Below are 26,256 nucleotides of genomic sequence, written 5' to 3'. Positions count from 1 at the left end.
GCAGCGAAAGACTTGATGACTCCATCTGAAGTCATTTCCATCTCATTGCTGACAAAAGGGGAGATAGGTTTATTTATATTGCGTGTTTTGAGTTTCAGGGGGGGGGGGTTTGCGGAGCACGAGTATACCTGTTAATGTTTGTGCACCCCCTGCTTTCTCCCATAAAATGCTGTGCTCGAAGGAGTGACTTAAATTCTTCTGATGATAATCTGACTTGTAAATTACTCTGAAGGCACTTCTTATGAGCTTGGGATAAATGAACCACCCGGGCCTCACACTTGTGTTGCTATATAGGCATGTCCCCACTTTTTTTGAGGGGTGCTAGCCCCTCCTATAAACAGCTATAGTGTGGATTCTGTCTGAACACAAACATGAAATGCCCTTGACAATTAATGGATAATTTACTTCATGTGTCTGACACACACACACACACACACACACACACACACACACACACACACACACACACACACACACACACACACACACACACACAATTAAATTTGATATGGAAATTCTTTATTGGGAATAAAAACGTGGATATCTAAATTAATTACCAAAATGTAGTAATTTAGGAATGGATGGTGGTGGTATTTTCTTCTGGTGATCAATTTCTTTCTACCAGAAATCAATGATTATTAACATATTGTTTTGTCATTGAGATATCTGTGCAAATGCCTTCTTCCGTTTCTCCCTGTGTGAGTGGGTATCATTCTCCACTGTGATGTCTGTAAAAGCACCATCAGTGCAGTGACGCGATGCAGCATGAGCTCAGATGAAATGCACACTGAAAGGCATAATGGCGTGTGAAGAACAGCACCATTTTGTTACAACGGTGCACAGCTAATTGTTTGATATTGTTCTATCTTACAGTCACACTAACCGTAACCACAAGCGATGGCAATGTTCACTTTTCTGTCATAATTCAGAGACAGATATTGACATAACAAACAAGAACTGGTGGAGGGTACAGACTACAGTATGTAGTACAGTTCAGCGACGTAGAGTCTGTGGGGGCCACGGGGCCATGGCCCCCATGAAGAATCCTAGGGCCCCTTTCGGCCCCCATGAAGATTTTCGTGGACATTTTACATTTACATTACATATTTTCTGGGAATTCCGAACATTTTGGACCTCTCCGCCGGCAATCTGAGAATCCCATCGTCAAATATTCGGGAAAACAGCGCCTCCCCTGTTGTTCCTCAGGCAACAGTCTGTCTTGAGAGACACCGGCCGTCCAAGAGGTGTTAAAAAGTGCTAATCGGGTTTCTTTTGTAGTTGATCTTGAGGCGTGACATAATAACACTGATCAAGAATTCACCAAAGAGACCTAACCACAGACTAGTGAGACTACACACTGACTCGAGAAAAGACCCATATCGTCCAAAATAGGCTGATCAGTCGCTGTCTGTGTATAGGCTAATTCATTGGTAAAAGTATGCTAAAGAACTCATTTTTAGACCATTTGGGAAATAAATAAATAAATAAATCCGCGGCGACAGTCCCCCCCAACGCAATTCTGTAGCCTACCCAAAGGTAAAACGCACCCACCGCCTATGATCTCTCTCTCTCTCTCTCTCTCTCTCTCTCTCCCTCCGTATCCTTGAGGATTGATCAAACTCTTCGGCTCTGGTACAGTTCCCAGTGCGTGACATTTTTGCAATATAAATTGTTGAGGCAAGTGATTGTTGTACATTAATGACGAGGGTGTAGCTTCATGTGTTAGCAGAGAGACAGCGTGGCAAGTGGAGCGACGGGGGAACTGAGTCATCAACCTGTGGATGACATGACTCAGTTCGAGGCTCACCTCCCCCCCCCCCTCTGCTCATCAATAATTAAAAAACAGACAGAGCAAGATTACAGTTGCACTGTCCTCTGTCCATATTATCCTGCTAATGACTTCACCTGGCTACAGTACACTCATGGATTGAAGTTCTCAGTCGCCACGACTGATTTCACACAGTGTGGTTTTTGGCAGCAAATTTAGATTTTAAGTTTGTCATATAGTCTCTTGAATAATTTTCATTTAGTTTTAGTCACATTTTAGTGACCCGGAATGTTTTTTTTGTGTCTCTACAGTTGATTTAGTCGACTAAAATGTATTTTGGCAGTCCTTGATGCCGTCGTAATGGCCGATTTTATGGCTATTTTCAGCATGCAAAAAAAAAGACTTCTACTGGATCTCTTGTCCACTAGTCCCCTCCTAACATTAGTTTAACATTTTTGACGAAATTGTCAGTACATTTAGTCTTCGTTTTAGTCGTCATAGCTTAGTTTTTATTTAGTTTCTATTTAGTTTTCGTCAGTGGAAAAAGGTAGTCGATGAACATTTTTCGTCTTAGTTTTAGTCGACGAAATCAACACTGCATAGAATCCAGCGTGTCTTCTGTGAAAGCGTGCCACGCTACCGAACATAGCTGATCTACAATCAATCTGCAGCGAGCTTGTAGATTGCCTCTTTTCGGTCATTAGTTATTTTAAGATGAAAGAGTATTTGAAGTGATCAAACTAGCAATAGAATACACGTTCAGAAGCATCTTCCAGAAACATGAATGGTCTCAGTCTCATGTCATGATTTCTTCAGCTGGTTCGGCCCTAAAACATTATGTTGTCAGCCTTGAGATTTTATTTTGCTTTATTATGCACACGGCCACGGCATCTTTACACAACACTTAACAACCTACAATAATGCATGCCATTTTAATGCATGTCATTCTTGTTCACAGCATGCACATTATTTGTGCACATTAAACAAACTGATGATTTTGCTGTGCATATATAAGGAAATATTTCTATATATTTTTTATTAACTCTCCAAATTTGTCCGCCAGTGTCTACTTGTCACGAACACACAATGAGGGTATGTGTCATGGCCTTCTGGGGAGATAAACACGGCTATAATTCAGCCCCATCCTCCAAATTGTGGTACTGTCAGTGTCAGAGCCTTCAGATGGACGAGACGTCTGGTAGCACTGCAGATATCACTGACATAATAACAGAGTGTAAGGCCCCCCATTCTTGCCTGAGGGCCACCAGACATGGCCGCTGTTTACCACCTACGGCTCCTATTGATCCAGCAGGGATTGATGTCCTCCAGCGATTGATTTAGCATCCCCCCGCCAGTCCGCCTCCCTGCCTCTCCTAAAAACAAGGTAAAACATAGAGCTGCTGGGGCTAGCCCGGCCGACGGCACTCCTCTCCGCTCCGCTCCAGCTCCAGACCCCCCCCCCCCCCCCCCCCCCCCCCCCCCCTCCCACAATTCCTATATCCCTTTCCGGGCTTTTTGTGCAACTTCCCCCGCCCCATGCTTTATGGCAGTGGTGGAAAAGGTACTCACATTTTTGTGAGTAAAAGTATCAATACTGCAATATAGATGTACTCCGTTACAAGTGGAAGTCCGGAATTCAAAATCTACTTGAGTAAAAGTAGCATAAGTATTGCCATCAAAAGTAAGTACTCATTGTGCAGAATGTCCTATTTCAAGTATTGGAAAGTACAAATACCTCAAATTGTACTTAAGTACAGTACTTAAGTAAATGTACTTAGTCACCACTGCTGCTTTATGGCGGGTGGTGCATTACTTTTTCAGCCCCCTCATCTCCAAACTTTGTTGTCCCCCGCTATACTAAGAAGTGCTTATGGTAATGAAGTGCGTTTGTCTCCATCTTCAGCTAATCTCGCCTTGCGTGCACTCCACACTCTCTCCTTCTCCTTCCTTCCGCAGGCCCTCCTCCTCCAAACTCCTCGTCCCTTTCGGACTCCTCCCGTAGGCCCTCCTGTGTTTAATCTGGACTTCCTAGTTGTTCTCCCCCCCCCGCCCCCCCGCCATCTCCTAAAATAAATTGGGCATCACGCTGTATCCTGGCATCCTTATTTATCACAGCATTGAATCCTGCCAGGCATTCTGCTCCCATTGTATGTACCCGCTGGGGATGCCCGCTATTGTTCTAAATCAAATGTTTGTAGGTCAGCGATATGAGGAGCCTGTTCTCCGACTTCTTAGCTGCGATCCTTGTGTCTTTTGAGTGTACAAAGACCTCGGTTTGCCCCGGTTAGTTCGTACATGCGGTCACTCTGGTTTGTATAGACCGATTCCGAAATGGGTCTCATGGTCGCAGGTAACGTATTTCCTGTAGGCGGAGACGACACATCTGCGGTTTCCCCGCACCAAGCTTCTACTACAGTGAATGGAAAAGTGACTGATGTTTGTCTGCCTCAAACGTTACTCTTTTACCTGCTACAAAGATAACATTACAAGAAACATTACATTACAAAGATGCCCAGATGTTCTGTAACCTGACGCTGCCAGATCCAAGAAGCTTGCTACACAAATTTGTTTCACAGCTTATTGGGATCTGGGATCGCGGAAGCAAATTCGATGACGGGGCTGTTCCTTTTTTTCAAGATACTTGGTAGATGATTGGATGGGACCGTCTGTCTATCACCGTGTGGGCGTGCAAACACAACCAATCATATTGACGTGTCTATATAGCTTCACATCCGGTTTCGCCCATGTCCCGCCCTTAGCTCACGCTGATTGGTCCGGTACGGAACGGATTTTTGTCAGCTCAACTGCCTGAGAGATCCCAGATGATTGCTGTGTTGGGGAACATGGTTACCCAATACCGCCCTCATCTGGCAGCGTCAGGTTAGATGTTCTGGGCATCTTTGTAATCCCACTCCGCGGCACGCTTTGAGCTTATAGATCGGACACTGACTCTTTCTGCGCAACACAGAATGTTCATGTCCTTTCCTGACACAGGGCAGACAAGAGAAACGGTAAAATATCATTAAAACAAGCAAAAAAACAGAGTCAAGTTAAGACAATAAAACAATAGCGAAGAGCCTAAAAACGGCAGCAAATCAGGCAGAACAGTGAGTACATGAATAAGAACACAGAGGTTTTAAAAGCTCAACTAAAGGCAAAAGAGTGAAGACCAGGGTTAATGGTCTTCAGAGAGAGAGAGAGAGAGAGATACTATGACACACAGAGAGAGAAAGAGAGAGAAAGAAAGAAAGATAGATACTATGACACACACACACAGAGAGAGAGGGTGAGAAGAGACGTGGAAGAAAGGGGGGGAGTGGGAGGGAGGAAGACAGGTGAGGGAGAGAGATGGCGGTGAAGGTCCCATCGCTCTTATCAGAGCAGCAGAGTTGGAGAGCCGGGGGAGAAGGGGAGGGCCGCTGTTAATGTGCACTGTATCATTCATAACAGTAATACTGGCATCACTTGCTGCTAAATAGTGTCATTTGTCAAGGGAAAGGGCTGGGTGCCACGGTGTTACAGATAAGCACCAGCAACCTGTCCTCACTGCACCACTCACTGCACGTGCGGCCGCACGCACACGCATGAGGTGGGGTCCATGCCTCTGCTTTTGATACCACCCCACCCTCATTTTTGAGGGGCACTAGCCCCTCCTATGTCCAGCTTTTGGTGTTTGTGCACAAACTTTGTCCTACACAAACTGCCATTGACAATGAATGGACAATACACACACACAGTCACACAGTCACACGCACGCATGCACACGCACGCACACACGCGCATACCAACCTGCAGTGCATATTATGCACATATACACAATGTACCATTGCGTTAGAAGGCTATCCCTGTCTAATACAGTGAGAGGCAATTTACAAACGCGAGATGTTTAACAAAACATGGTGTGTATTGTACTGTATATATATGAATGATATGGGATGTGCATATACGGTGTGCTTATTTAATGTACTGCATGCATTAGATACTTAAATTTCCTCTTTATTACACATTGTAAAGTAGATACCACTACACTCAAGGTTCACTCCCAAGTGCTCAGATATTATGTGGCCCCATAATGAATACAGCCACAGTCGAGTGCGTATGAGACTTTCCCCTAATACCTCCTCGCTCAGAGCACAGAACCAAACCTGTGTAGTTAATGTTCTGTTCTCAATTAGCCCCTCTCTCCTAGGGTGGGAGTTAATCTTCCACAGGACTCTGGCTCGCAGACTGGGACTTAGTTTCAAATGGCCATTTATTATTCGTCACTGGAGTAGGCCATGTATCAACCAACCCACTTGGAGTCATTCTTCCTCGGCTGAGAGGCATATAGCGGGGGAAAAAAGGGAAAATCTGTTATTATTGATGAGCATGTGGTAAAATGCTTAATTTGCACCGTCTTCAACCAAATTATAACTCATATTGAAAGGCGCAAAATTAGCATAAATCTCATTAGACGCAATGAGAAGGGTTCATAAATCGTTTTATTAATTAGTCGTTTTTTGCCTCCCTTTCATGGGAAAATGGGTTGTATTAATAAAATCTAGAGGGGTGTGTGATTGTGGAACCTAATTGGTCGTTGTGTTAAGCAGTTAGGGCTGCCGGTGACGGGCGGTTTGGCGGTTCGGCTTCACCTCTATTGTCTGATGGAGTGGTCTGTTATCAAGGAGAAGTAGGCCTGCTCTGCCAAATCCTGAGTGTTTGTACAAGGCCCTCATGCCTCTTTTATACTTTGTCGGATCATGGTGTGATGCTGTGAAAATAGCCGAGCTATACAAGCCAAAAACTTGCCGGGCCGTGAGCTTATCTACTTTCACAATTTTCGCCTATAATGACATGACCGAAATAGGGGACGCCACATTAACACTGAGAGTATTAAAGTGGAACCGTATAGGTACATTGTCTGGCAATCAGCACATGGCTGCAGCAAGTCCTTGTGCATATTGCACGGATGTTGTACACAGCATTATTAACCCCATAATTGTGGTTAATGTGACCGTTGTGGTCGATAGCATCCATGTCCATTGTACATGGGACTTATCCTCCTCCCATTATGGTACATAACCTGCCCCATTCGCTTTTACTCGGGTCAGTAATGAGTACGGTCCCCCTGGGTGGCTGGGTCTTAATGCCTGTCCTTGGCATCCCTCCGTGGTGCCCCCAGCCAGCCCTGCCCACAACTGACTCATCTGTCCAGGGTGGTGGATTAGCCAGCAGGCTGGCCGATGCTCCACCCCTAGGGTTTGATTAGCCAGGCTGTCTGCTGGTCTCCATGTCCGTGATGAATGAAGCCCATGAACTGCTGCAGTCTCCAATTAAAATCACTCTGCTCTTCTCACCTCTCACCGGCAAAACTGTGCGCGTGCGTGCGTGCATGTGTGCGTGCGTGGCTGCGTACGTGTGTCCTTTGTATTGACACTGTCATGAAGATGCATCTTCCAGATTGTTAGCATAGCAGAGTATTCTAAAGCATGAATCAAGGCATTATGCTCTACTGTGTGTACTGAATGTCGACAAGCTTCCGTCTGATCCGACAGACATCTGCAGGCAGTTGTAATTAAATATCAGACTCATTATCATCGTGAAGACTGCTAGTATAGCTAGTTTCACCTATGTATTGTATGGCTGATCAGCTGCCCTGAATTTTCAAGAATGTTGTTTCTGTGTGGAGTTTGCATTTTCTCCCCGTGTCCCCTAGGCCCTAGGGGACACGGGGAGGAAAATGCAAACTCCACACAGAAACAACATTCTAGGGCCTAGGGTAGGTACCCTCACAAAAAACATGCAGTAATCCTGGTCACTAAACTGCCTCCCCCTGGCCAGCCGGGGTGCCTGATGGAGGGGAAAGGAACTGGTTGGAATAACGTGTTCCTTCCACGCGCTACGTCCAACCAGGGAAACTCCCCTTGTCAGGTGTAAAGGAGAAACTTGGACACTCAGGCATGAAGGAAGCATGAGTTAAAGTCCGTTGCTCTCCCCTTGTCCCCCATATATGGGGACTAGGTTGGTGGAGGGTGTGTAGAGCCCAGGATCACATTAGATGATTGACACAGGGGTGAAAAATGGGTTACAAAATCGTGGGATAAAAAATATATATAAAAAAAAAGAATGTTGTTTCTTAAGGTTCGACTGTATATATGGACTAAAATCCACAGAATACACAGAAACTTTTTTTTATAGCATGACTGAAGTAAGGCCAGGTATTTCGGAAAAGTCATGGAAGGGGAAGCTTCTAAGAGCAAAAATATCAATGGGTCAGGAAGACCTCAGAGACACTCATGTAAAAGAGAGGATACTTTAGATTTAAATTTGTGTTGAATTCTTTGGTGAAAGTAGCCAAAACCTCAAATGTGTCACAGCATGTACACTGTAATGAAATTGTCATGACCTAGTCCTAGCTGTTCGTTCAGATGGTGCGGGGATATGCTGGCAATACATGACCTTTGAACTTTGACCCTCTCTGTGTGACAGGTTCATCAGTGACCCAGCTTAAGGCAGATGACCCTGAGAATGAGCCCCTCATATACGGGGTGGTGGGAGAGGAGGCCATGAAGTATTTTGCTGTGAACAGGGAGACTGGAGTGGTCTGGCTTCGACAGAGCCTTGACCGAGAAGTAAGAGCAGCTTACACACACACACACACACACACACACACACACACACACCATTTTGAAAATACGATAGTTTAAGTTAAATCCTGGAATGGAAAGTATTTTTTGTGCATTCTCCAACTCTTGTCTGGTGTGTTTTGAGTGACTTTTGTCTCCGTCTCTGCATAGTCCAAGTCAGAGATGCAGGTGGAGTTCTCCGTGAGTGACAGCCAAGGGGTAAGCGATCTCCTCTGTGATCACAGCTATGTCATCTTCCATCACACCGTGACATTTGGACACAGTGTGGCAGCCAGACCAAATAATATACACACAGACTGCCCTTCTTTGTCTCTCTCTGTCTCTGTCTGTCTCTGTCTCTGTCTCTGTCTCTCTTTGTCTCTGTCTCTCTCTCTGTCTCTCTCTCTCTGTCTCTCTCTGTCTCTCTCTCTCTCTCTCTCTCTCTCTCTCTCTCTCTCTCTCTCTCTCTCTCTCTCTCTCTCTCTCTCTCTCCTCTCTCTCTCTCTCTCTCTCTCTCTCTCTCTCTCTCTCTCTCTCTCTCTCTCTCTCTCTCTCTCTCTCTCTCTCTCTCTCTATCTCTATCTCTATCTCTATCTATCTCTCTCTCTCTATCTTTGTCCTTTTCCTCTTTCACACGTATGCTACTCCTAGTGACAGCTGTCCATCTCATACTGTTTAGCTCCTGTAAGATACTGACATTGAATCTGCCTCAAGTGTAATGCAATGTACCATACAGACAGCTAGTACTCTAATATTGCCCTTACTGTGGCTAAGATATTTCTTTCTTTCTCTAAAGTACTATAGTATTTTGTTACATCAATGTGTACTGTGACCAAGCTTTATGGAACGTGTAGGCCTATCAGATTTTTTGATTGATTGATTTAATTATTTATTAACAGTACATTAACAGTACAACTCAATAAAAAAAACTGTCAACTGTGAGTGGACGACACCATAAAGTATAGAGCGTCGCAGTCCCACCCCCTTTCATGACAAAGCAGGCCCAGGAAATAATTCCTAATGCATTTTTCCCATAGACATTTCAAAAAGTATTCATTTAAAGACCTTATAAGCGTTGTACAAAACCCAACTCAAGTTCTGACAAATCATGACAACAAACAATATTTGGACCAAACTTAATAATTGGGGCTCACTTTACAGGACATTGCATATTAATGTACGTCACATGGACGTAAATACACCGGATATAGCACAGTTGCAAATTTTCATCCGCAGTCCTCACAAGAAACACAAAACGGAAAACAGACAAGCAAACAGTGGAATACATTTAGAAGAATTAAGTATGCATTGTATTATGGATCAATATGCAGCCCATGGCGACTCAATCATCCAGTGTTTCTTTAGAGCTGTTACTTTCATTTGTAGTTATAGGCACAGGTTTAATTTTTCTTGTTGTTTGTTGACGCTTTAGAAAAATCAATGAATGATTATTCTTTTTTTTTAAGCGGTTTTGCAGGGTGCAGGTAGCTGTAGTTATGCACCAGGACTTCACAATACAATGTCTGTCTGTTCCCTTCCAGGTGGTCAAAGACACAGTGAACATTCAGATCGGAGATGTGAATGACAATGCGCCAACATTTCATGGACAGCCTTACACTGTGCATATCCCAGAGGTAAGTACCTCTCTGACACAGAGTACACACACACACACACACACACACACACACACACACACACACACAATTTTTTTGTAAATACAGCATGTCACTGCAGACTGCACCCAAAGGCACCTGTCTTTTATTAATTAAACAGCAACTTACTGTGCAAGACATTTGACGGCACTGCTAGAGGATATAAAATAAGCACATTGGACAAATACTGCATACTTTGTTCTTCACGTATTTGAATCATTTTGATGATGCTGTGCTGTGGTGGTTGTTTCTTATTGTCTTGAGATGCTTCTCTGTTTTTAAGGGGCACTGTTATGCCCCCTCCTATTATGCCCAGCTTTGTGTGTTTGTGTGTACCCCATAGTGATGATTTGATTGGCTGAGCACGGAATGTGATGTGTGATGTATCATGATAAGAGCGCTCCTCACTTCACACGAGTGTGATTGTTTTTTATTCTATCCATTCTAAAAAGGTAGGTGGCAATGAACTTATAGTTTTTGATAATACACTCAACAAGCTTTTTGACGAACGGTATTTGCTATTAATAGTTTACTAATAATTAGTATTAGTTGGTAATACTGAACTAATATTATAGGCAATAGTAGGAGGCAATTGTCAGATTTCATGGTCATCATCGTTTTGTGGTGGTTCAGACATTCTGTCTGTAAAACAGTTCACAGTGTCTAATGTGCAATTTTGGCAAAGAATTGAGGATTTCTCCCACCATTCATAATATAGAGGGAATGCACTCAGCTTTTGATACGGTAAAGGAGAATGCTGCCTGCTGTGCAGACTCAAATATTTTTCTTCTCTCATCTTCTGTCAGCTTCTCTCACAAGACTCTGTCCTCTACCTCTCCTCCTCAGCTTTCCATTCTTTCCATCACTCTGCCTCTTCCGTTGCCCTCTCCCCCATCTAATCCTTGATATGAAGTAATTGCCAGAGTAGAGAGGAACACTTCAAACAGGGGCTGAAATCTATCTCGCATGCACGCACACACACAAACACACGCACACACACGCATGCACGCACGCACACCCGCACACACAAATGCACGTGCACACGTTGTTTTTGTGTTTATATTGAACACATACGCTTCTTCTCCCAGTCTTCACCAAATCTTCAAAGCTAGTGGCTGGAGAGATTGGAGAGAAATCTCTCCAATCCATAAAGTCAAAGCAAATAAACGGGAGAAAGAAAGGCTGTTTAGTATAGAGGCTGTTTAGTCTTGCCTGCCCACCGGGTGGGGGAAGGTTCTCTCAGGCCAATGAAAGCGCTTGCCTGTGTGGGATTTCACATATGGACCACTTAACAGAGAATTTGCAAACAATAGACTTCGGGTGAGACTCCTGGAAAAACCATTACAGTCAACCATTTTCCACTTTTCTTAGTGCATTGTGAGTTTCCTGGTAAGAATGTCACTCTGAAAGGAGTTTGTTTCTGCAACTTCAGTGTCTCACAAAAATCATGCCTGCTTAGTTTGGTTTTGACAGTTCTATATCAGTGGTTCTCAAAGTGGAGTCTAGGGACCCCCAGGGGTCCTTGAGTGAGTTCTAGGGGGTCCCCAGCTAAATTATAATTAGGAACAAAATGGACCCTTTATGGGTCTGTAACTCAGAGTGTGTACAAATGGACCCATTTAGTTGTACACTATCAGAGTTAAATTAACTTTGATTTTACAATAATTTGGGGTGCCATTAAATGGGGAACCATAGCCTAATTCATGTCAAACCTGGGATTCTTGAAATTAAAATGGCTGAGAATCACTGCTAGAGCCGTACAAATCTTCTCTTATGGGGTCCTTGGCATACCAATGGGCACGAAGAGGGGCACAACCACGGGCAGGACTTGACAAAGGGTAAATTGTGCTTGAAATGCTGATTCATTGCACTCAGTAAGCATGCGCTATAATGTGCAAACAATAAGCCTCAGGTTACGCCGTGAATGAGATTTACTAGGGGCATGCTTTGAATATAATAAATCAACCTTATTTTTATCTTACTTGATAAATGAGGCCCAGTAAATGTTTATACAGAATGCTTAGGTTGTCGTTGATAATAATGCAGCAGATATAGTCAAAGCCCAAGGTGTCTATTGAGAACTGCTCGTGGAAACCATATGACTTCTAAGCAGTGTTTATTTTGGCAGCAAATTTTGACTAAACATAGATAGACTAAACAACTATACAGTTGATTTAGTCGACTAAAATGTATTTTGACGGGCCTTGATGCTGTTGTAATGACTGATTTTACACTTGCTGACTGATTGATTGATTTTACACACTGCTGTTGCGGTGTGAGCTTGTAGATAGGCCATTTTCAGCATGCAACAAGTTTAAAATGACTTGTCCACTAACTAGTCTAGTTTTTATTTGTTGACAAAATTGTCAATATATTTAGTCTTAGTTTTAGTCATCATAGCTTAGTTTTCATTTAGTTTACATTTAGTTTTCGTCAGGGAAAGAAAAAGGTAGTCAACGAACATTTTTCGTCATATTAGTTGACGAAATCAACACTGCCAAAAGCCTTGGGAGAGTTCTGGGGCAGAGAACCCTTTTGAGAGTCAGTTCCTTCCTTGTTGCATCCTCTCCAACCCCCCCCCCCCCCCCCCCCCCCCTTCCTTCCTTGTGGCATCCTGCCCCACCCCACCCCACACACACACACACACACACACACTTCCTCTATCTCGTCTTTTATCTCCATATAACTTTCTATCGCTGCTCTTCTATGTGCCTTGTTGCCTCAGTGACCTCCAGTGACCTCCAGTGCAGAGCAAACACACTGTGACATCACTTCCATCAAGCTGTCACTCACTTGGACGTGTCGCAGTAACTGGCCAATCAGGGATCACAGGGTAGCGTCAGCATTATGAGGCACTACTGCTGAAAAAAAGAGAAAAAGGTGAACTGACAGGAAGAGAGAGAGAGAGAGATTGACAAAGTGACAGCTGAGAGAACGAGACAGATAGCGAGAGACTTGGAGAGAGAGAGAGAAAGGGTTGAGATAAGCAATAAATGCAATATTGACAGAAAGGAATGGTCGAGCAATCTTCGTTCCTACTCTCACCTATGGTCATGAAGGTGTGGGTCATGCGAATACAAGCGGCCAAAATGAGTTTTCTTCGACGGGTGGCTGGCATCGCCCTTAGAGATAGGGTGAGAAGTTCAGTCACGCGAGAGAGACCAGGAGTAGAGTTGCTACTTCTGGCATCCCAATGTAAGGAGGAGACCCCCGAGGAAGACCAAGGATAGAGATCGAGGAATTACCTCAACTCATTGGCCTTGGAACGCTTCGGGATCCCAGGAAGTTACTATGTTGCTCTGGAGAGGGAAGTCTGGAGTTCTCTGGTGGAGCTCTTGCCCCTGCGACCCGACTACAAATAAGCGTTTGAAGATGGATGGATGAAATGGTTGGGAAGGGTTAACAACTTAAACCTATAGTTGACCGAGGTCCACCAGGGCATTATACTAGGTCCACTCCTTTTTTCCCTCAAATCTCTGTGACGAAAATAATAGCCAAGCTCACAGCACGGTAATTGTTCGCCCCCCAAAAAAGGGACGCTAGGGGTTCCTGTGTGTGTGTGTGTGTGTGTGTGTGTGTTGTGGTTGTCCAGAAGCCCCAATAGAAAGCTAATGAAGCCATGTGAACAGGTGAGGTTAGTATGTGCGCACCGGGGAGCGGGCAGAATGGGTGTGTGATGGTGGGTTTTAATTTGTGGCGGCCATAAAGCGGGTGAAGAGGAGCAGGTGGGCTGCTAGCATTCCCAGTGCCAGCGCTAACGAGCGGAGCAGATTTACAGCATGCAGCAGACAGTGGCACATGCAGGCTGGATACACATGAAGAGCCACAACTATCACCTAAAATAATGTTTCATTAAAAGCAACAGATGGGCCACAGCCCAAATTGATCATTTCAAAAGCAGTGAGAATCTACAGTACAACACATTGACATCATATTTATCGTCGCTGTCGGGAGGAAACCACCTAACTCCATTTTTTAAGTTTATTTTTTTAAATGTTTTACTTTTATTTATTCTGGGAATTGAGAGCATGCTTTTTTGCAAGGACGCCTTGAGTACAACATGATCCCACATACAAAACAACTAATAACACAATTTTACATAAGGTGAAATATAGATGAGCAATGTTAAAAAGAACATATAATGCTAATATACTGGGGCTATAAAAAACAAGTACAGTTGCCGTGTGTTGCATCCTCAAGTCGTGCCTGAAAGGATTCTATAGAGCCCTTTTTTTATGTTTTTTTGTTGTTTTGGCTTTCGCCTTTATTTTATATTTTTTATGGAGGGACAGACAGTAGGCTGACAGGAAATGGGGAGAGAGATGGGGGGGGGTGACATGCAGTAAAGGCCTATAGAGACCAGTTTGTCCAGTTTTAGAGAGTCCTGGGTGTTCAAATCAATGATTTCCGTCTGTGTATTGGTTAAACACACATTGAACCAATGACAAGTATTAAAAAGTGTCTGCTAAAGTGTCTACCTCCACCACCTCTCCACCTCTCATGCAAGTAATTGACAATTTAAAAAAAAATCCCAATACCAACTTTGACGAGGCAGTATTGTTTTAAAAATAGAAGGGGGTTCTTCTCATTTCCTAAAAAAATTACATTTTGTTATGAGGTTTCCTCCGGACAGCAGAGATAATGTGGCTGTGCTGTGCTGATACATGTCTCTGTTGTAACTCCAAAATGTTCATTTTTCAGAAAAATGAACAATATATACGTTTTTCAGGAAATTAAGAAAACCGTATATTTTGAAAACAAAGAAATACTGCCTCATCAAAGCTGGTGTTGTGACTTTATATATTATCAATTACTTGCATGAGAGAGAGGGAGAGGTGTTGGAGTTGGCTGCTTTAGCAGACAGTTTGAGGGTCCAATGGAGTTGAGAGGTTTTGTCAGAAGCGCTTTTTAATACTTTTCCCGCCGAAAAACGTAACCTACGTTAATCATTAGTCTCCACAAGCGCCAAGAAATGTAAGTTACATTTATTGAGTTGTATAAATGTTTTGATCCGATCTAGTCGAAAGGCTACTTATATTGGCTTCTGATGGCTATCTGTTGTTAGCCATAACACTGGACTGCGGCATCTTGATTTGGGCGTGCACGCACACTTTCAGTCAGTTTTATCTCCAATTCCCCATCCCAGGCGGCATTTCTGGTCAAAACGACGCTTATTGCACGGAGCAAATCGGTCACTGTAATGTCACCGGCCTGTACTTCTCACCAGCTAGTGAGAGATCAACACCTAATCCGACAACACACACACACACACACACACACACACACACACACACACACCATTCAGTCAACATCCGGTTTCGGTCACGGTGTTCTGTATCTTCAAAATAAGGGGGAAAATATAGTAATCATATAGTAATATATGGCAAATATTAATCATTCTTTAATTAATCCTGGTGACCAAACGGTTAATACTTTCCATTGGTTCATTGTTTTAACCAACACAGAGACATAAAGGGTGTTCAATAGCACAGATTTATGCAAAAATAATGATGTTAAAACGGCATAATGGTGGCTGTATAGTGACTGAGGGTTTGTGTATACTGTAGCCTACAAATTATATATATATATATATATATATATATATATATATATATATACTGTATCCTTAGCTAACCATGCACATTGTGCCCCCACAATTACTTTGTTATAGTCTGAAGGCAGGTCAGTCGAGGAGATGTAGTTGGCCCTTGGGTGTTTTCTAATATGGCCCCCTTTGAAAAAAAGTTTGGACACACCTGTCCTAGAGCCTATAAACTCTCCTATAAGCCTATAAGACCCCCTCCCACTACGAGCTGGTCACTGTCAGTAACACGACTGCCACCGCCAAGGGACACACTAATGACTGCTTCTCTGACACACTAAACTTTACCATTCTTTGCTTTCTCACGCTCTCTGGCCGACTGTACCTATACCAAAGAACCTCTCTCTCTCTCTCTCTCTCCAGAATCTCACACAGACACCGACATACTCACAAATCACGCACATCCTGTTTCCCTCTTCGATACCTCATCATACTGTACATCCATGCTTGTGCTTTCCATCCGTCTCTCATTATTATTTCAGTGCTAGACACTATACCCATACTTACAGTAGCTTGCCCTTAAAACCCTCTTACTGCCGGGGAACTTTTCCGAATAAAGGCACTAGAGTGCCAATCAGAGGGGCATATCTTACTCTGAAAAGCCCCCGCCTTCCGTTTCCCCCAAAACCTGGTTTTAGAAATTATTTCATTACTACTTTGCACTACCTCGTCTGATGTCTCTTTAGAAGTGTTAATATTCCAAACGAGATGTTTGATTAAGTCAGAAATGAAGACAGAACATTGCCGTTATGATCAAAACCATGGAGATCAACATAGATTTAGCGTAAAGAGCAGTAGCGTCTCTCCAAATCCCGAGGCCCCCCTGCAAGGATCCGGGTGGGGGCCTTTCACCACAGTGTATAGCCTATAACATCGCGGAAGACTTACTATCTTCTATTCTTTTCGGCGATTTGGAAATTCAGCATTGCTCTGCCAAGAGAATATTGTGTTTCATAGGTGGCGAGTCCAAAACTCTGCTTGTGATTGATTGTCAGTGGGGTAGGTTGGCGCTCTGCTGTGTTCATCTTGACCACCTACAGAAACAAATTAAGCCAACGGCAACACCGGACAGCAATGATGTCACTCCCCGGGTTGATCTCAAATGTAAAAAAGGTGGCCAACCAAGATCTATTGCAGAGTTAGGCTATAGCTTTGGGCGAGTGAGGCCCTCCCTGCTGGAGGCCCCCCCGCGGTGCATCGCTTGCGGAGCCTCAAATACGCCAGTGGTAATGAGACAGTTTAGTCAAGGAAGTGAATGGCAGTGCGCATGCGCATAAACATGTCTAGGATCGCTGAAGAAGGCATGGCCAAGCAAAAAAAAAAAAAAAAGGATTACAGCAATCCCGTTTTATATCATTAAAAAAGCTTTAATGACGGAGAATTCCGTCAGAAGCAGCTCACGTTTGGATTTTATGACCGAATATTCCGCCATAAGCAATTAATGTGTTCGTACCCGCAGCAGCCACTGCAAATGTGTCTGTGCCGTGTGGAACTTGTTCCAGCATCTTAGAATTTAAATTCCACTCTTTCCAGCATCTTAGAATTTAAATTCCACTCTTTCTGCCCCCTTATCACTAATGTTCATATTCATCCACACCCCTATTTGGATCGCTCCTTTCGATAAAGCAGCAATGATGCCAAGTCGATAGCATAGTCAACTTCAGACCCTCTCTGGAGACCGAAGCGCATAGATGGATTAAATATATCGGCAAACAGGCAGTCAGACATGCAAACTCACCCAGTGATAGATTGCCAAACTTTGAGCGTATCTGTTTACTGTCTCCACATTCTCTCAGACAAGCGGGTAAATCCCTCCGCATGCGCCACTCTATTTTCTATCAGCCATATCTCAGTGTCCCGCCCTGACCTATAAGAGCTCTCTCTGATGAGCTACTGCTCGCATTACATGGCACGGCTGCCCAAAGTGAGGACCGTGTGTAAAAAATTGGATGAACACATACGGTAGAGGGGAAAAAAAATAGGTCCCACAACGTAAATGACACCTAAAAGTTATTAGAGTAACTTAACCCTCTTATGGCCCTTGATGTAATTGACGCAATTAATCCTCATTACCCTTGACGTAAATTACGTAATCGTTTAATTCCCTATAATCGGGGGCCTAATGTAGCAAAATGTAGCAACTTTTGGCTAGTTTGGCTAACGGCCAATGTAATCTACCTAAAACCGGCCGAAATCCTCGCGTGCACGCTTCTTTATGTGCATCGCTGCGTAAAATGCAATATTTGGGGCTTGATTAAAGCTTAATTTGATTTAGATATTAAAATAATCTATGATCGCTTAGCATCCCGGATATCTGACTGTGTAACACAGTAAAGAAAGCTAGCAGATGTTGTGATCCGCTTGACCGGAAATGACATCGCCAGATTCGCTTTATTCGGTCAAAATCGGCATAATGGTTACCGCCACCATCAGGACTCGGTGTCTAATGCTATAGACTTGCCCCGTGAAAATGAGATGTAGTGTGTATATTACGGATTTTTATATTGGCATTAAAATGATTCATTCAAAATATGAATAGTGCATGTAGAAGACACAATCCACTGTTAATTAGGGTGGCCATAAGGTGGCTAAGTAGTTGTTTTGAAATTAAAACGGAGCAGCACTTATTGACGCGTCATCCGAAAATAGCTGTTCTGAGCTTGTATAGATCTGGTAGTGTTGCAGTATATTTTAACAATGACCTTTCCCTGGCCAGCCTGATGGAGGGGAAAGGAACTGGTCGGAATAACGTGTTCCTTCCAAACGTTACGTCCGGCCGGGGAAACTCTCTGTCAGGTGAAAAGAAGCAGCTTGGACTCATGCATAGAAGGTAGTACAAATAACTCAAAATTTTACTTCAGTACAGTACTTGTAAATGTACATAGTTCCTTTCCTCGTTTCTTCTTCCCCCCCTTTTTTCACTTATGAAAGCGCAAATTCAATCGGTAATCTTTCATCGTTCCCTGGCTCGTATCCTGACGGGTTATGCATCCCCGCAATAATTTGTTTATACTACCGGTTGCAGAGCCAAATTGTGTGTGTGTGTGTGTGTGTGTGTGTGTGTGTGTGTGTGTGTGTGTGTGTGTGTGTGTGTGTGTGTGTGTGTGTGTGTGTGTGTGTGTGTGTGTGTGTGTGTGTGTGTGTGTGTGTGTGTGTGTGTGTGTGTGTGTGTGTGTGTGTGTGTGTGTGTGTGTGTGTGTGTGTGTGTGTGTGTGTGTGTGGAACCTAAATCATTGTATTTGTTTGACTTAATAAAACAAATGACAATAGATGACTTGACTATAATAACCACAGCCCTGCTTGCATGTTATTGTGCATAAGCCCACAAATCAACACATGCATGCACGCACGCACACAATACCATCTCCCATATAAGTTGGATTTAGCCCATAATGATTTCAGTATCATCCATCCAGGTCTGTCCTGTGGTGTAATTGAATCTAGTGGTTAGCAATCTCAGTGGGTCGCTGCTTGACAGCTGCAGTCCTCAGAGAGAATTCCACCTGACACTAAGACCCTCCTGCGCCATATAGGGAGAGGGATGGAGGGATTTAGGAAGGGAGAGGGAGAGCATGAGGAGAGGAGAGGTGGGAATGAGGAAGGGGAGTCAATATTTCATTCACCCTCTGGCCTCGCCGGTTAAAGTTTTGTGCGTACACATTTGTGCCACCAAATACATGTATACAGTACACGCTATTTTTTTAAAGTTTTCCTATTGTCAAAAATCTCTTCATTGTGTGGATGAATAATGTTTTTTTTCCCCATCCTTCTTCAAGGTTAAAAGGACCAATTCACCACTTTTCAACCTATCTTCATTATAATTGGTCCTCATAATGTTCATGAAAAAATGCCACAATTTATTGTCTCCACCAGGCCGAAGGCAAGGGGAGAGGACTCCGTCTGTCTGTGTGTCCGTCCGTCTGTCTGTGTACAGCTTACCTCCGGCACCGTTAACCCGGTCGATGCCAGATTTTGCACACACACTCCCTGGATGCCAACGATGATGATTGGCCTGGACATAGCGCCACCAGGAGGCCGACATTTTTATATTACTCCTCCAGATTATGTCAAAAAATCCCACAAACCGTTTCACACTATCTCTATAGTCATGTGTTCAAGATGGATCTGTTCGATATTTCATATTCCATCCTGATTGGCTAACATTGGCTTTCAAAGTTTGCAGGATTGACCCTTTTGAAACAAAAAGCCTTAAATCATGAACACAGCGTGCAATGTTCCTGTTGGCCTGTTATAGCGCCACCAACGGTTAATTTTTGCAAAACACATTTTTGCAACAAAATGCCTCAAATCATCCAATTGCCATCAATGGTGTAAGAACAAATGGAACCCTTTTCACATTGGCCTATTATAGCGCCACCAGGAGGCCACAACCTGACCTGGCCTGGTGGAGACCTGTGCCCCGAGGGGCACTTTTTCTAGTTTCTACTCAGTTTGTGTCTCATGAGAGGACTGTGGGCAGTTCAGAAACCCATCCACCAGTGACATCATCGATGTGGAATCCAAGCTAATGGAAACGGCAAGCTTTCTATTCCTAAAAAGTTGCAATGCAAAAATGGAAGCCATCGTTCTCACGAATATATACAATTATTTTTATTTTTTAATAATCTGCCTAACGATGATGTCACTGGTGAACGGTTTTCTGAAGTGCTCACAGCCCTCCTATGAGACACAGACCGAATAGAAAAAAATAATTCATCATGAACATTTGCGAGGATATGAAGATGGGTTGAAAAGTGGTGAAGTGATGAAGTGCCTACTTGCTTGTCGCACACAAGTAGGCCATACAGTAAATGGCCTACTAGTGTGCAAGCAGAGCATGAAAGTACTGTAGACCGCAACAAACTTTCAAATCTCAGCCTCTCTGTGAAGGAACGTTTGCAATATTGAATTATTAGGTTAATAGGTTTAGCTATTCGCTACATACTGTACCTTGCTTTTGGAGGAGAAAAAGTAGTATTTTTAAGTATGGTAATGATTACTTATGCCTGTTATGGCAGTGGTGTCAGATTACATACATGTATACATAGGGGCATTACCTTTAGTCCACCCGACACTGAAACATGTCATCGTTACGTCACCATCGATAACCAATTATACCCTGGTATTGGTACATATATTCATCACGTCATATGTGTGTATATGTCATTTCCGAGTGATTAGTGGTATAATGTGGTTACTCGGGTTGTTTGATGCGTATGTCCCTGACACTGAAACATATCATTACGTCACCATCGTAAACCAATTATACCCTGGCGTTGTTACATAATCTTCATCACGTTATGGGACATCCGCGGAAAGCATACCTGCACGGTCTGCTTCCGTATGTCCCAGGCCAGCATACTGTATGACATCATATCACGTGCATTCTAAGGGACATTGGTACATATCTTCATCACGTCATGGGACGTAGCATGACGGAAAACATACCTGCACGGTCCGCTTCGTGCCAGCATATGACGTCATAACATGTGCTGGCCCCGGACACACGCATTGTAGCACCTGACTGATAACATTACTTGCACGCTCTGCTTGCGCAAGTAACAAGTGCATGCATGCTAGTGATCAGCATCCAAGACAGATCCCGGTGCAGTCCTTAAGTAAGCCTCTCAGGTCAAATTGCTTTTTAAGTGAGTTGTCAGAGATGAAGTCTGGCTGCATCCACACATCCTTCCCAGTCCCGGGGTTAGAGCAACAAACTGCCTGGGCATCACGTATATATGCTGCCAATCGTGAAGGTAAATCACCTCCACTTCCTCTCTTTATCTGTCTGTCTTGTCGTTTACTTTACCCTGCCGAGCATGAAGAGCACCTTGATTCTGCTGCTGTGGAGGGATGGGTGGAGATTCATTCTGTCGGAGACGGCAGGCTCGTGATTTCTGCTTTTTTTCTTTTTTTGGTGACCATTCGAGAGTGTACTGTATTTACAGGAGAGCATGCAAGCGAACTGTAGGAACGAAGGGGGTGAGTTGGAGAGGTGGAACAGGCAGAGAGAGAGAGAGAGAGAGGGCTTGTGCTCCCAAAAGCCATTCAAGTTTGATTCACCCACTCCTCAGTCTTTGAATAAATCAATACCCCCCCCACCTCTCATGTTCTCCATACCTTCTTTCTTCTTCTGTCTCTCTCCCACTCACTCCAAACCGATGCTTGCCAAATTCTCCATTCTGACTAGGTTTTGCTAACATGGCAGGCCATCTTGTCAATCTCTGCAATTTCTTTTTTGTTATAGCTGTTTCGTGGGACTCTGTCAGTGTGTGTGTGTGTGTGTGTTAAGGCTGTACCCTAGACCTTATTTTAGGACTCGAACTTCGGCAGAAATTTTCGAGTGAACATTCGGACCATTTGTTTCTACCGGTAATTAATTAAAAAAATAAACGTCTCGATCAGAGCGTCTGAGTTTCTGTAGCAGTTTTCGGAAGGGTGGGGGAGCAGTCGGTTTGGGGGGGTTCCCGATGGCTGCGCGTCGCTTCCTCCTCTGACAGAGGGGAAGCGAGTAAGCGACGCCGTCAGAAGCCCCCTCGCTCAGGAAGGCCCCCTCACTCTCTGACACACAACGTGTTTTGTTGCGACAATAACATACAGCCTACCGGTATGTAAGAGGAATATAAACACAAGACCGTGGCGCTAAACTTCATATTTACCCTGCTCTAATGCAACAAAAGTGTGTTCTTCCACACTCACAAGAAGTGGGCACAGGGAAAAAGCAGATCTTCCGTGACCGTTTTGCTTAACAATGCTAATTTTGCTATCATGCTAGAGAGCATAATGCTAATATATTATGGCTGCTAGTAAGAAAAGCGATCATGCTGCGTGTGTGTTTGTGTGTGTGTGAGAGAGAGAGAGATAGAGAGAGACGCGTCAGTCTCCAATCACCAAATGAACGTGCACAGCAGAACAATAAGGGGAGATTTCTTTAAAAAATCGTAACTTCTGACAGGAATGCACTAGAAACTTTTTTTACATGTTCATATCGCATTCTCGCCGAGATATATTTTCAAGTTAATAAAAAATAAAAATTTATAATTATTATTATTTATTTTTTTAAATAAAAATTATATTAAAAAAACGAATGGTTCAAGCCCATTAATTAAGATTCGAGTGCCAACCCTAACGAGCGAACATTCGAACCTTGAATGTTTGGGGACAGCCTTAGTGTGTGTGTGTGTGTGTGTGTGTGTGTGCGTGCGTGTGCGCGCGCGTGTTGTGCGAGTGACATTTTACAGTATAAACTATAGTATGTGTGCTCAGCGGTGCAACGAGTACCACATCAACCTCAGCAGGGCTCCATTTGGCATTATGCAAATCGCTATACCTCTCCGATTCCATCTCTCTCTCCACCTCTGTTTCTCTCCATGACTACACCACCCTCATTCCTCTCCATGTTTTCTCCTCATCGTTCCACCGAGTGCGGCTAGATTTGCCTTAATAGAGCTTTTCTAGCCTCTCCAATTTACTCATATCTGTTTTGGCTGTCACTTCCGCCACAGAGAAGGAAAAATGAGCATGTGTGTGTGAGTGTGGCCGTGGCCGTGCGTGCATGTGTATACATGCGTGCGTTTGAGAATTGGAGAGAGCTGAACAACAGATACACTATTGAGTGCTGTTGAAACACATGTACTGTACACACCCCTACGATCAACTGCGTTCTTCTATTTCAGTCTTTCAGTCTTTGTTGTGAGGTCCCATTGAAAGATTAAGCTAATTAAAGTAAATTAGGATGAGCTTAATTATAATTCAGTCAGATAACTCACGAATAGATTTAACCAATATTTATTATGGAATAAGAAGTGTGCATATATTTTATCTTGGCGTTCGGCTCTGCTACATTTTTCTCCCTGCTCGGCACAATTAAACACAATCATTAAACATTAAGAGCAGGGAGATAGATATACAATAACAACGTGTTCACGTTGCAGTTGTTGCAGTTGCAGTTCCCCATGGGGAACAGAAATAGCAGAGCCCACCGGTGGTGCTGGGGTGGCGGTGGGAGCAAACATCACATAATAGAGTCCACTGCACGGTCCTCGCCTTCCGACCCCACCCAACAGACCTTGATAACAACCAGCAACCATAAGCAGAAGGAAAGCAGGAAGAAGCATGCAGTCTAGTGAGCTTAAATACCCCGTCCAATTGGTCAGCTGACTGCCACATCAGCGAATGACATGTGGGTCTTGCACACACTGAATACACCCACATAGTAATGCAGCATATTAACCCCTTGCGTATATGTACGCGCCCTTGAGCACAGCATGAAACCCCTCGAGTATATCTGACTGAACTAACTCAGCAAGCTACGTATCATTAGATGTGCAGATCTAGCTACATTATCATGTATTGTATATACAAAATGTATACTTGGGTGTACAACAGTGCAGATTTTGATTTTAATTTAGTCATAGTATTTGGAATAAATGTTTTAGTGTTAGTGTAGTCTAGTTTTAGTCGACTAAAGGTCATAAGATTTTAGTCGACTAAATCTACAGTTGATTTTGTTTACTAATATGTGCTTTGGCACACACAAAAGACACACTTCTACTAAACTGTACAGTAAATGCCTGATCATGCCGTCTGACCCGTGTTTCAAGGCTTAGCCTCGATAGTATCAACTGATTGTTCTTTTAGCTAAACAATAGCACAAGTCATTCAGAGTTAGCGGCGTTAGGTCATAACTGTAAACGGAAAGAAACACAAAACACATACTATTAATTCACAGATATAGCGACTGCATAAGCGTATCATGACTGTATTTAGAGCATTTTATGCTTACATATAACACATTATAATATAAACACTCAAAGCAAACTCGTCTGTCACATTTTCACTGAATGAACTGGGAAGGAGACACATCCGCGCCAATGTACCGTGTAAAACACACCTCTTCCTGCTCTGTCTGACATTTGATACTTTGTGCACTTCTGTCACAATCAACGTGTCTCACAGTATGAATCATGTATCTCCTTTAGTATAAACACATTTACCCCAAATTATGTTTATTAATATCTACATACCACATACAGCAAAATTATGTCCATAAAGTCCAAAACACAGCTCATTGTCATTTAGATTCTGTCCTATAGTCCGCTGAGATACAGTATATGTTAAAGAAATATCACCAAAGAAGAAGAAATTTATCTTTAAAACACCCACAAGCTATATACTCGTCCACGAGTGAAGACTACACATGGGAGTGCATCCGTGTCCGTAGGGCTTAACCGGAGCTTATACACATGCATGTGAGCGCCCAGGAGCGTGCATCTTTTGTGCATGAGCCGGTTCAGCCTGGAAAACGTGCTCATTTTTATAACCGTAGAAGAAGAAAGTATAGAACGTGAAGAGACAGAACAGACACTGAACTGCATAATGAGCTGTGTTTTGGACTGGATGGATATCTGATTGCAGTTGTCTCTTAGTTCCATTCGTCATGTTGTTTTTCTTCATTCTGGATTCACCGTTAAGGAATGTTTTACAAACTAAAATTCTCCATAAGTCAAAGACTAGGTAAACGAAAGAAAATGAAAGAAATCGTTTATTGGGTGAACGATTCCTGTAACATTATACACAGTGCTGCTGAAATTGCATTGTCATTAAACATCTCTTTTTGCTTTAGGTTTTTTAGCTCACATTCCAAACGAATAACACTTCAAAACTCTTAACTGTCTAATTAAGGTGAAGAACAGATGTTCAAGCTTTTAGTCACCACCCGTCTTTGTCAAACTTTGCCAACAGTGAATTCTAGTCTGTCAGCTGTTCAGAGGCTGTGTCTTGCCTCTTCCAGTTTATGTGGGAAGAGGGAAGCCAGCAGTTGTTTTTCTTCTTCAGAGATATATAGTGCTTCTAACAGTGGTCATGGAATAAGATGCAGAGGTTACTGTAGGCTAATGATATGCGTTTTCCTAACAAAATAACCATTGCCGATTCAAAATGATTTTATTTAGAGACTCTCATTCAATATATGATTCGTTTTTTGGATTGAGGAAGTGTTTTATAGGGCTTAAGAAGTGGTTAATCGTAAAATGTACATAGCCACTTTATCGCTTTACAATACATTCACACTCCGATGGCAGAGGACATGATACAAGGCACCGACCTTGCTTAGGGTTTAGTGCCTTGCTCAGACACTTCAACACACAGCCAGAACCGGGAAGACAGCCGTTCTATACCTCCTGATCAGCCACTGGTGCCCTGTGGCTAAGGAGCCCTGTCTGTTATCTCCACCCTGTCTGTGTTATCCTGACTCTGGCGAGCATTGATACTGTACAGCTGTCTTCTTCCAAAGACCCTATATCAAGTCTCCCCAAACCTACTTCCACCCCTCCAATCCCTGGCGTCCTTAACATAAGTTCTTTGATGTATAATTGAGTCATGCCTCCCCCCAGCCCCCACAACCACCCGCTCTCTCCCTTGCACCTCCTCTGGACTAGCTTAAATAAAGGGGTTGCTTAAAAGTTCAAACGGGAGGGAAATTGAGCTGTCATTTTATCAGACAGTTTCAAACTGGAGGGCTATAGCTGTTTATATTGCAGCCGCACCACAACTTGAGATATTAGCAGAGAAAGGTGAGGAATCGTTAACACATCGAGTGCCGGGATTCTTTACAAAATAATAGGGGAT

General features: G+C 43.4%; 2 protein-coding genes across 3 annotated transcripts in view; one reads left to right on the top strand and one right to left on the bottom strand.

The window, feature by feature from the left end:
- Positions 1-26,256, top strand: part of cdh23 (cadherin-related 23) — a gene marked incomplete at both ends in the record, with an annotated part of 313,884 nt that overhangs the window by 56,044 nt on the left and 231,584 nt on the right. For both annotated transcript variants that reach the window (XM_083774574.1, XM_083774573.1), the window contains 3 exons: positions 8,237-8,379; positions 8,545-8,592; positions 9,915-10,007. In XM_083774574.1, the coding sequence (XP_083630700.1) occupies positions 8,237-8,379; positions 8,545-8,592; positions 9,915-10,007 (284 nt within the window). The remainder of the gene's footprint in view (positions 1-8,236; positions 8,380-8,544; positions 8,593-9,914; positions 10,008-26,256) is intronic.
- Positions 1-26,256, bottom strand: part of vsir (V-set immunoregulatory receptor) — a 445,816-nt gene that overhangs the window by 233,632 nt on the left and 185,928 nt on the right. The gene's annotated exons all lie outside the window — the stretch shown is intronic.

The sequence above is a fragment of the Protomyctophum parallelum genome (genome assembly GCF_964188405.1).
Source record: "Protomyctophum parallelum genome assembly, chromosome: 10".
In the NCBI taxonomy this organism is placed as follows: domain Eukaryota; kingdom Metazoa; phylum Chordata; class Actinopteri; order Myctophiformes; family Myctophidae; genus Protomyctophum; species Protomyctophum parallelum.
The sequence above is the reverse complement of the archived record's forward strand: the minus strand, read 5'-3'. Positions and strand labels throughout refer to the sequence as shown.